The sequence below is a fragment of the Choloepus didactylus genome, chromosome 8 (assembly GCF_015220235.1).
Source record: "Choloepus didactylus isolate mChoDid1 chromosome 8, mChoDid1.pri, whole genome shotgun sequence".
NCBI classification, from domain to species: domain Eukaryota; kingdom Metazoa; phylum Chordata; class Mammalia; order Pilosa; family Megalonychidae; genus Choloepus; species Choloepus didactylus.
Window position 1 is genome coordinate 8,993,446 of NC_051314.1, and position 12,236 is coordinate 9,005,681.

Below are 12,236 nucleotides of genomic sequence, written 5' to 3' on the forward strand. Positions count from 1 at the left end.
CCAACATGGAGATACAGATCGATCCCCAGAGTGGGAAATTTCAACACACCTCTCTCAATGATTGATAGAACCTGGGGCCTAAATGAGAAAGAGCATGTGAACAACGTGATTAACAAACTTGACCTGGTGGTCATGCATCAAATTCGGCACCCCAAAATTATAGAATATGTAATTTTCAAGCACAAATGGAGCATTTATAAACATTAGTCATAAGGGCCGTAAACAAATTACAAAATATTAGTTTCATACAGAGCTACAGTGCAAATAAGTTAGATACTAAGAACAAAAAGATAACTAGAAAACCTCCTCATTTGGAAATTAAGAAATATACTTCTAGATAATTCATGGATCAAAGAAGATATCATAAGGGAAATACAATATTTTGAATTGAATAATAGCAAAATGGTGTGTGGGATTCAGCTAATATAGTTCTTAGAGGGAAATTTATCATCTTAAAAATGTATATTTGATAAGAAGAAAGACTGAAAATGTATGAGTTATGGTTTCATCTCAAGAGGATGGAAATGGAAACTGAATGGCCAATAAACATAAAAAGTTGTTCAACCTCATCAATAAAAGGGGAAAATCACGTTGAAACCACACAATACTATTCTAAACTCTAGATTGGCAATATTTCAAATTCTTACAATATGAGTTTGATCAGGCTGATGAAATGTTGATCAGGAAATAGAATTTTGGAGCTCTTACACACGACTAGCAGGAAAATAAATTTTAAACAATTATTTTGAAAGTCAACTTGGCATTAGCTAAGTAAAATTGAAGATGTGCATTTATGTTCATGTGTGAGACTGGCCTGTAATTTTCCACTACAATTTCACTGTTTTTGCCAGGTTTTACTATAAAATCTGGTGAGCGCATGAAGCGAGGTGGTGTTTCTTCCATTTCTATGTTCTGAGGTGTTTGTCTAGGGTTGAAATTGTTTGGTCAATGACTGTTCAATAGAGCTCACCTGTAAAACGGTCTGGAACCAGAGCTTTCTTAGTGTGGACATTGCTGTGATATCAGGTTGAACCATATAAAATTGCTGATATTAGATATTTTCGACATAAAAAAATGCAGCCTCACATGGTTCAATCTAATATTGAGGGCTACAAAAGCAAGGTAGTGAGAAATGGCTGGGGTGGAGGGAGGGAGGAGGCTGTAGTTGAGAGGGGCAGGATCTATGGGGCTCAAAGGCACTGGACGGCCCATTTCTTCAGCAGGAGGTGGGTACCCAGCTACTGTGTGGTTTTTACTCTTTAAATCTTAAGCATACATAATACTGTTTTGTATCCACTCAATTTATAATTTAAACAATTAAAAATATTACAGTTTAAAGTAGAATCATAAGATGCGGACAGGGCAAGTCACTTAACCTCTCCGAGCCTCAGTTTCCTCTTGTGGAAAATGAAGTTAATTCCTGCTCAGAGCTCTCCGATGGCTTCCCCGACCCTTAGAATCAAGTGAAGACTACTTAGGGCCACAGCCCTCATAGGGGCTTCTGCCTCCTTCTCTGAACTTACCCCACAAGGCTCCGCCTGGCTCCTGGGCTCCCCTTAGCCCGAGAAGTGCCAAGCTCCTGCCCCTCGGGGCTTTCACGTGGCTGCAGGCTCTCTTTGCGTCACTTTGCTTGGCTTGGGAAGCTTTTCCTCTGAGTGGATTGCACCACCACCCCTCAATTTCTAGGTCTCTCTTCAAAGGACACTTGATTAGAGAGGCCTTGGTTGTCCACTCCATCCAAAAGAGTCATCCCGTTTCCCCCAATCCCAAATCGACCCCTGCCCATCCTTATTTTTTTCACAGCGCCTACTGTTATTTGAACTTACATTTCTTATTTGTTTCCTTATTTCCTGTCTGTCGCCATCACTCACATTAAGCTGTTGCAGGAGCAGGAAGGAATGGTGTCAGGAGGAGGAATCCGCGACCCCAGAGCCTGGCGTGTGGGAGGTGTGGGTGGATAGCAGGCAGGGAGGAGCAGCCCCCCCCAAACACCCCTCCCTTAGACCCTGCCATTCTGTTCCAAAGAGGGTCTTGGAAGGGGTTTATGGATCTGCAAGTAATGCAAAATAAAAAATAGTTAATAAGAAAAAGCAGGTGGAGCCTAGGTGTGATATGGACACACACGTTCACCACAAAGCCCTTCACAGTGCAGCTAGAGGGTGCCAAGGGGGCCTTGACCTCCACAGCAGTCAGGACAGGGCACAGCTGCTCGGGGGTCAGAAGCAGCTCTGAAGCTGGCCACCTGGTCCGACTCCTGGTACCTCCATCTGTGGCCTTAGACTCCCTCTGTCTACCCGTCTGCAAACTGGGGTATAATGGTACCACCTCACGGGGCCTGTGTGGGGCTGAAATGTGGGAAGGCTCATTAAGTCTTGGGACACATCGGCGCCCATGAGGGGTCAGCTAAGCTTACTTAATTCCCACACCACCTGAGGAGAAGCAAATGTTGTCACATTTCTTTTTATGGCCAAGGAAACTGAGGCACAGAGAAGCCACGTGATTTGCCGTCGTTCACTCATCTAACAGATGATAGAGCACGAGAAATACCTTGCATTTTAAAATAATTTATTTTAAAGTCCTGATAATTTTGATCTATGCATGTCTTATGTCAACATATATTTGGTTAAAACATTTTAACAACAACAAAAAAAAATAATTTTATTTTTAGGATATCTGGGAATGAAATGAGTCAATGCCGGCCATTAAAAGAACTTGAAGTCCAAGCAGGAGAAAAGGTGATGGAGATCTTTTAAAATTCTTCTTCTTCCCCCATCCTACTCAAAAGAAATTGTTAGCAGAGGTAGATGATGCAGAATGAGCTGTGCCCTGTCATCTGAGCTCGCATGTCAAAGTCCTCCTGACTGAATAGATTTTCTCATAACAAGCAGACGGGAAAGCCTGTATCAGGGCTACTCTGCCTTGAATTGGCATCCATACTCCTGCCTGACACCAACAGAAGTCTCAGAATATTAATTACTTTTGTACTGACTTCAGCTCATTTCTATTTGTCCTGCCTTTTCTGTTTTTGTTTAAGACTGAAGCAGGTTTTTCTCTAGAAAGAGCAAATGACTGCTTTTTAGCAGTCGATGCCAATCCAGAGCAGTGTGACAAAAATAACCAGTAAAGCTCGAAGTGATGCATATTCAAGTGTTGAGTACGTTAGCCACAAAAGTGACTTCAAGTGTTTAGAAAATGAGTATATAGCTTTGTTCCTGCTTGCTGATTGTGTCTAGGTCTCTTAGCTCAGGTAAGGAGGCAGGGGATGCTAATGTCATTCAAGGGAGGGAATTAGTCTCCTTTTTAAATGTTTTTGAGCCTGTCAGTTATACAAGCAGTTTGAGAACCATACTTTAATTTACTTGACTCAGTATGTTGATTTGAAATGTGACAAATTTTCTTTCTTTTTGCACTCTTCTGAGATTTTCATACATTTCAAACTCAAAAATAGCCAGAAGTCCACAAAATGTCTCAATTTCCCTGGCTGATGCCATTAGTGCCAGAAAATTCATCATATTATGATCATTTTTTACAAATGGGTACTCGTAAAAACCTAGTTCCACTAAAGCTTATATCAGTAGAAACCCTGCCATAATTGTCTGCTGCTTCTGTAATGGTCCATTTGTTATGCTGTAACAAATAGGTTATATGGGTGATATTATTTATCCTATATGTCTTTTATTTGGCTCTTTGCAAACTGTTTTAACCATGAAATACACCTAGGAAAGTCATCCATTTATGACAGTCATCATAGCAGCATAAATACTGTCCTGGATGAACAATGAACCATTGCAATTAGCACGGCGCGTATGGACATTGGTCAGGATTGTAAATTACCGAAAACAAGGCTGCAATGAGCAGATATGAAAGGAAGCCATGGCTGTCCATCCTTTCATTTATTCCTTTTTTATTTCAGCCTCCTCCCCCATAGAATCCATCGCACTGATAAAGAGTGAGTTTAAACCTATTCAGTGTTGTGCACCTTCTGGTGAGAATAAAGAGGTTATGTATGATAAAGATTGAGGAGCGGATGAGTGAGATCATGACCGAGAGGATGCTCAGTCCCAGTGTAGCGCGGGGATTTTCTCTGCAGTGGCTTCAGGCCAGTATCAACTGCGGCACAAAGCTACCCCCGAGCCTCCACAGGCCAACAGGTGGAGGGGGGCAGGCCTGACCTGGGGACCCAATCAGACCTGGGCTTCAGTCCCGAGGCTCTGCCATTTACTAGCAGGGTGGGCCAAGGCCTCGACATTTGGTTTGCTCACCTGTTGGTGGGGATAACAACACCCACCTGGAAGTGCTCTTATGTTACTTAAAAAAGCACCTGGGACTCTCCATTAATGCCCACTCTTCTTGATGATGATCACTACAGCTTCTTTTAAAGTATAGGTAGAAACAAAAATGAATCTCACCCCTTGCCACCCCCCACCCCCCAATAAACAGAACAATACAAACACACTCCTCGACTGTTGGCTGCATGCGGTGGTCACACACCAGTGTCGGGCAGGGGACGGGGCTGAGTGGAATCCCTCGGAATCATCCAAGTGTAGCTCTGCATGGGTGTGTGTCATTTCCAGGTGATCTATAGGTTTGGGAATGAAAGAACACTAATTATTTTGTTTTAAATATAAGTCCCCACAGACTGGCTTATTTGAGCCAGGAATGAAAGCAAATGTGTCTGAATTTGGGGAGCCAGACTGCAAAATGCATTTCTGGCCTCGCCTTCTTAGTCCAGCAATTAGCTGGTGGAGTGTTTCCTGATGGTGGTTCTGCCGCGAGCTTAGCCTTCTGCCTGGCTTCTCACCCTGCCCTTCGCCGTGCACTCAAGACCCTCCAGCATATGTTCATGTTCACGTTCATTACTCAGTCATGCCCTTGGGCTCTCTGCGCCTCCTGTTTTCCACCAGTCAAGGGAGAAGGCGAGTTGGAAGATCTCCAGGCCCTTGCTCTCTATCTTTTATTGCTGGTGGTCTATGGCTTTACCTGGAAGAGGCCACTGTCTGTTGCCATGTGATTCAGTGTCTGGGGACAGAGGAAGCGCTGTAAGCTCTGGGTGGTCAACAGGCCATCATCCCTGGGCTCCACACAGTCTTGGTTCCTGGTTGATCCTGTGCTCAGATGCCACTTGCACGCACTTGGAATCCTGCACACACTTCACTTGACCTCATTCTCTGGGACCTAACTTTTCATTTTGGTCCCAAATATGACCCTGTGCCTTCCTTTGGCACTTCCTTCGTGACTTTGACTTGATTATTGTTTTTTGGACTGGTTATTGTTTTTTGCTTTCATGTTTGGCAGTGCTTTTCTATCCTAGGAGACAGAGACATTTAGCAAAACCAGGCACATCTGATCTTAAATCCAGACTCTGCAGCTTCCCGGGGGGGAGCTTTGGACTGGTTTCTCACAGATCTGATGTCCTCATCTGTACAGTGGAGGTGACAAAGCCTCTACCTATCAGGGAAGCTCCAGAATGAATGACCATAATATAAGTGAAAACCCTGGTACATAGTAGATGTTCAATAAATGTCAGTACCTTCTCCACTGCTTAGTAAAGCTGATTCTCCTTGTCAGTCACTACCAAACCCTTCCTATGGCAGGCTTTACCTGCCACCAGGTGGCTTCACCTCAGCCCTGGAGGTGTTTGAATGCTCTCTCCTATGAGAAATAGAAGACCCCAACTTAACTAGCTTAAGCAATAAGGAACTTCTTATCTCACCTAAGGAGTCAGGAGGGATTGCTGTCTGGGCTTGGTTAACTCCGTAGCTCTGTGACATCCTCAGCCAGTGAGGTTTGTTTCATCTCCCTCTGCTTTGGCTCACTTCTCCTGCTCCCCAGCAGGTTGCCACCATTCCAGGCATGTCATGCAGATACTCTGATGTCCAGTTCTTCCCATTGTGCTGTTCATTCCAATATGGCTCTTTAGAAACAGGAGAAAGCTTCTCCTCATGTCTCACAGCCCAGAATTATGTTCTGCACCCAAGCCAACCCCCGACAATGGAATTGGTCCATCTTGGCTGGCCTGGATCAATCCAGATCCCCCTGGGGTGGCGGATTGGCTTCCCTCTCCTGAAGTGTGTGAATCTCTTGAGGAGGGGGGACATCTGAACACAATGGAAAACTGAGGGCTTTGTTAGAAAGGAGATGGGAGGAGAGGTGAATGGATTTGGGACAGCAATTAACAGCGATTCCTTCAGCCAGCCACTAAGAAGATCCACTGGGGCTGGCTGGGCCTTAACCTTTTGGACCCTAATGTAATTTTTTGGGTTTTGCAAATTCCATAGCTAGCACTTGTTGACTACCTACTAGGAGCTGTGCTAAGTGCTTTAGTGTATTAAAAGGAGAACCCCATGAGGCAGGTGCCGTGATCGTCCCATGTTGCTGTAGGAGGAAACTGAGAATAGACTCTAAGCAGTCTGAACAAGGTCACACAGATGGGAGGTGGAGAAGCTACAATTCTAGCCTCAGCAGCCTGGCCCCTGAGTCCTTGCCCCCAACCACTAGGCAATCCTGCCTCTCCAGAGGGCCTCCTTGGGAAAAGTGCTGACGCTTCTTTTGCATTTAGCACATGTGACTCCTGGTCAAGCCTGTGGATAGATGTAGTCTATTACCAGATCAGTCTCTCTCTTTACCATGGCTGCATGAATGGAGGCCAGGCATTGCCACCAAGCTTGGGGTTTTATTTTGTTTTGTTTTGTGTGTTTTTTTTAAATTTTGTTCTATCCACAGAGTCATCTTTTTATTCATATAAAGTCTACCCTAGATGGGCAGTTAGGAGTTTTGTTTGCTTTTCTCTCTCTGGTGTCCTGCCTCTTCAACTCTGTCTGCCCCGCACTTGGGTCTTTTATGTCTCCTGCCTGCCCTGCAGGGCCCCAGCTCCCACCTGGAAAGGTGACAGTGTCTGAGGCCTGAGACTCAGGTTCTTCACATTTAGGGTGAGGACTCTGCCAGGAAGAAAATGGACTAAAGCAAAACTTCAGTTTGTTGCTGGGCTAACAAAGTTTCGGTCTTTTTATACTCTGATTTGTCATTTATCAATTCACCACATGAGGTGAAGGTGGAAGTGAAAGGAGAGGCTACTTAAGGTGAGGAAAACACTGGTTGTAAGCCATGTATAGAGAAGTACTGGGAAATCTGAAGCTATTCTGACCTGTATGAGAACACAGTATGTTCAGAAACTGTGGCCTTCCTCTCTCTCTCATGCAAGAAAACCTGTTCTTAACCAAAGACTAGAACTCCAGAATGTGTAATTCAGAAGTATATAAAGAAGAAACAAAGCACATCCAAAGCCCTAGCCTGTTTGTTCTTGTATCATATCACTACCCAAATCAGGGAAACTCTGGGCCTGGGCACCAGGATATCAGAACATCTGGTCTACCCAGTCAGCTGTGACTAGTGTGTCTGTTGGACCCCAAGTGATCCAACGCAAGTGTTTATGGGATTACCCTGGTGCCTTGCAGTTGTATAGATGCAGCCTTAGCCATTTCAGAAGCAATTAGTAAATAATTATAGGTACTAAGCTGCTTTCTTGCTCTCTAATGTCCTCAAGAAAAAGAGACAAAAGTGATGGGTAGATTCATTTTCTTAAATAGGTGAATTTTCTTTAAAAAAGAAATTTTAAAAATTATTGCTTGAGGAATAAACAAACAGTTGTTAGTCAGAATCACAACCATTTCATGAGCGTACCTTAACATTATAATACCACATTAGTGTGAGTGAATGTACTGGGATGCAGTCTGTTTCATAAAAAAAGACTGCGTCAAACTCAAAATGAGGCCATTTCCTAAAACGCACAAGCTTCCTCTTAAGCTGTAACATTCTCCTAATCCCATTTCTATCAGCTCTACTTTGGTATTATCGCCTATTGTAACAGGTATTTGAACACATCTCCTCTTTCATCTGAAGAAAATATTAGCATATCGCAGAGCTGTTGGGACAGATTGTATCTGAGGCACGTTTTCCTCCCCGCAGAAAAGCCTATCAATCATAACTGAATATAGTGATTAATAATGTCACAGCTTTTATTCGTGCATCTATGTGCAACTAAATGAAGAGTAGCGCTTACATTTTGATCTAGAAAATTTCACATCACAAAATAATCAGTTGCCATTTTATAAAAAAATTATATTGAAAATAATTCTTTCTCAAGACCTATTTTTGGTTACTCTATTATTAATTTGCGAAAGCCTTCATCAGGAAACCTTAGCAAAGATTCTTTTATACCAGAATTTGTAATTACTTCAGACTAAGTTTATCTCTTTTTAAACAACATCTTCCTGCATGCAGCAAATCAACAGTACAAAAAAGATTGTAGGGGTAAGTGTTTAAAACAGCTCAGTGTAGGAGGAGCAGGCCAAAGCACCTGGACTTCCCTGGCCCGTATGTGCATCTGAGCGGCAACATTTACTGTGTGACCCTCTTGAGCTACCTCTCTTGGGGCTGTTCTTCATCTGCAAAATGGAGAAACAATATTGCAAGGTCTTCCCAATATTGTTGGGATTCTGGGTGAAAATAAATATAAAATGGTTCTACCATAGTGCTGAGTCCATATACTAAAAAAAAATACAAGTTTGCATTTGGAGGAGATAAGACATACATCTGATCCCTTTATTAAATGATAGCATGTTGTCATTTATAGTTTAAAGTCACTAAGGGAAAGGATAAGAGGGCTATCTGCTGATAGTGCCCACATTTACTTCTCCTTCTGGGGCTTCAGATTCACCACTGTCCATGGGGCAGAATGTAACTTCTGATTGTCCTGCCCAGTGCATCCCAAGGAGCCTTCCTCCCTTGTTCTTCCCCACCCCCCCCCGTGGGTAAATGGTTCCACTATTCACCTACTCATTGACTCCTTTCTCCCTTTCTAGCCCCTCTCCTATATCCAGTCCATTAGCAAGTGAAATAGATCATCCCTGTTGTCACCATCGTCTCTGACTTGTGCTTTGTTAACAACTTCTTAACTGGTTTCTCAACCTGTTCACACTCCTGCCCCCTTGCAGTCTATACTCTATATAGCGGCCAGAGTTATCTGTTCACTACCGAAGTCAGATCTCATCTGACTCCTCTGGTTCAAATGCCTCCTGCCTTTTGGTTGCACGTCAAGTAAATTCCAAACCCCTTGTCCTGGCTTAGGGAGCTCCGCCTGCTAGGCCCTGCTGGCCTCTGGTTGCATCAGGGACGGTCTCTTGCTCTCCCAGGTCTTTGCTGCTTTCCCGCCAGCTGCTCTCTCTGCCTGGAATTCTCTTCCTCAGATCTTCAGATGGCTGAATCCTTCTCATAAATCAGCCCGAGTGTCACCTCTCCAAGGGGATGCTTTTTGACTACCCTATCAAAAGTTGGTATATTTTCTCCAGACACAGCACTTTCTGAAATCTTGTGGGCTTTGTTTGTTTAGTTTACCTGTTTATCTCCAGGGTTTCTGTTGTCTGGGAGCAGGCACCTTCTGTATCCTCTTCATCCCCATCACCTTAGTGCCTTGCACAGGGCCCAGCACCTACTGTGTGCTCAGCAAATATGTGTTGGATGAATAGATGAAGTTCTGTAGGGAGAGTTCACAGTAACTGGAATAGTCAGGAAAGACTTCCTGAGAAAGGTGACATTGGAGCTTGGGTTGGACCATGGATGGGGTTTAGCTGCATGTTAAAGACAGTGTAGGGGTGAGATGCGTGATAGGCGGCTTTCAGGATTTGCAGTCTGGCTGGAGAAAGGGACGTGGAGGTGAGGGCAGTCAAGATGTGGCAGGGTACAGTGCGGAGACATGGCCTGTAACTCTTCTGTGGAGAGTCGTGCTTCTCGAGGCAGGTTGAGACAGATCAATATTGAAAGGCAGGCTGGAGAAAACAATGGAAGTATTTGAAGGTCAGGTGTTAATCCTAAATCATGAGGGGATGCATTGAAGGTTTTTTGTTTGTTTATTTTTTTCAGTACTAGAGAAGTTGTAGGTTTACATAATAATCATGCATAATACAGGATTCCCATGTACCATCCTATTATTAACACCTTGCATTCGTGTGGTACATTTGTTACACTTGATAAAAGCACATTTTTGTAATTGCTATCTTAACTATAGTCCTGGGTTAATTTAGGATTCACTGTTTGTGTAGTGCAGCTCCATGGATTTATTTTAAGTTTTATTCCATTACCATATATACAATCTAACATTTCCCCTTTTAATCACATTCAGATATATAGTTCAGTGCTGCTAATTACTACACTCCCAATGTTGTGCTAGCATCACCACCATTGCACTGAAGGTTTTTGACAGGGGGGTTATGACATGAGAAAGGAGGTTGCTGTGAGAAGTGTAATGGATAAATATGATGGGAGTTACTAGGGGCTCATTAACTCTTAGAATTAATGAATAAACTGAGGAAGGAAGGCAAGAAGGTCCAGTGTGGGTATTTGGGAACAAGTGGATCAGTTTTCCAGGAGGAAAGATGTCGGCGGGGGCTGAGGTGAGGACGTAGGCAGCTACAGCTCATTGCAAGTGAACTCTTGATATCCTTCTTCATCTTTGACTTCCTTTCATTTGCCCTCTACATTCATTGAATCACCAGGTCCTACTGATATTATCCTTTAGAATTTGTCCCCATCTTCTTCATCACTGTTCTCCTTCCCCTTGAAGATTCATAGTGTGCTTTAGCATATTAAAAGGCTTGGAGAAACCCGTTTAATGTTGCTGAAGACAGCCTTTCTATGTATGTATTTTTTCAGCTCCAGTTAATATCCAGAGGAGCTTGCATTTGGAGGAACACCTCTTTGGGATAAGGTGATAGATAAGTCCCTTTTCTACACCTAAGTTGGGTGGTCTATAGTTGGCCTGGATTTTGGCAAAATCCTGGAGTGATAGTTGGCCCAGCATGAGCCACGTGTAACCTGATCACTCTTCTTTGATTGGCTTGCCTTTCTCAAAGCAGGACCTTCTCCCATGATGTCCAAGCAAAGAAGAAAGAGAAAGGAGAGACAAGGAATATTTCTTCTAGATCAAGACCTTTTTTAAAGCCCTGGGTTTATGGATTTGGGGCTTATTTTCATAGCTGTATCACAAGTTCAGAGGATAACTAGAGTTTCTTATTAAAAGTCTTAGCTATACATTGCAGGTAAACATTTTAAAAATGAAAATTAAATGTGAGGAAAAGTTTGTGTGGCCTGTGTGATACATAACAGCAAGTTTCCATCTTCACCTTGGCTGCAAGGAAACCTAAAACCAAATTTTTGCTCAGTCCTACTAACCATATTAATTTTTAAGGTTGCTTTAGCTCTTTTTTAGTCAGCCCTCTTTTCTCCATCTCCATGGATCTTATTTGGATGTCTTTTTATGTAAGTTTTGTCCAATTTTTGGCAAAGGCAGAATATGTATTCACTCCCCGAGTTCTGCATAGCCCTTGGCCTGTGGGGGAGAGAACCAGAGCAGGGGGAGAAAGCATCAGCAGTGGGGGCGGGGAGGCGAAGCCTTTGTTAAAGGTGAGCACCGCCTGGCGCTCTCCTCCCACATGTCTCCAGATTGAAAGTTTGTGTTTATGAGCTTCTGAATGTAGTCTAATTTTTTCCTATCTGGTTTGGCTCATCTCTACCAGCTGGTAAATAGGAAATGTTCACGGTAGGAAGCCAATACTCTGCAGAGTGTAAACAGATGGAATCGATATAAAGTGACAAGTTAGACTGTGCTATTGAGAACACTGAGCCAAAACTAAGAACGTAACAGTCAAGCTACTTATTTCGTTCCAGTTCATTTAGTCCTGAATAGCGCTTCATATCTGCACAGCTGTGTTGTTCTTTTTTTCCCCTTTTCTTTCTTCTGGGTTGATAATGACAATTTCAAAGAAAAACTTTAATTAAAGATTTTATACAAAATAGCCAAAAGTAGAATAATAAGGAAAATGAGCATTGATGTGTTTATTGTAAGAGAAATCCTTTTTCATGGTCTCTTTTAAAAACTTTACTTTAAAATTTTAAAACAAGTTTAACAGTTGTGACAGAAAGGTGCCCGACAGCAGTGGATGCTGGACACTTCCGTTTTGCTGCAGACGGGACAGAGGGGCTGCTCGAGGCTGACCCTCCCCTTGGGGTTCAGTCCATGGGTGTGGCAGGGGACTCGGTGGCAGCATTGGCTTCCAACTCCCTTCCTGCTAGGAAGTAGATTAAAAAAGAGCTGTGGGTGAGGAGCTGCACAGAAAACAGCTGAACTGGAGCCAGTAAGAATATCACTGTGGAAGGTTTCAGTTAATTTGCAGGTAGTGCTC

At 43.2% G+C, this 12,236-nt stretch overlaps 1 protein-coding gene across 9 annotated transcripts in view; it reads left to right on the plus strand.

Moving 5' to 3' along the window:
- EFCAB6 (EF-hand calcium binding domain 6) overlaps positions 1–12,236 on the plus strand; it is a 333,133-nt gene that overhangs the window by 65,746 nt on the left and 255,151 nt on the right. For all 9 annotated transcript variants that reach the window (XM_037845944.1, XM_037845943.1, XM_037845941.1 and 6 more), the window contains one exon: positions 2,669–2,735. In XM_037845944.1, the coding sequence (XP_037701872.1) occupies positions 2,669–2,735 (67 nt within the window). The remainder of the gene's footprint in view (positions 1–2,668; positions 2,736–12,236) is intronic.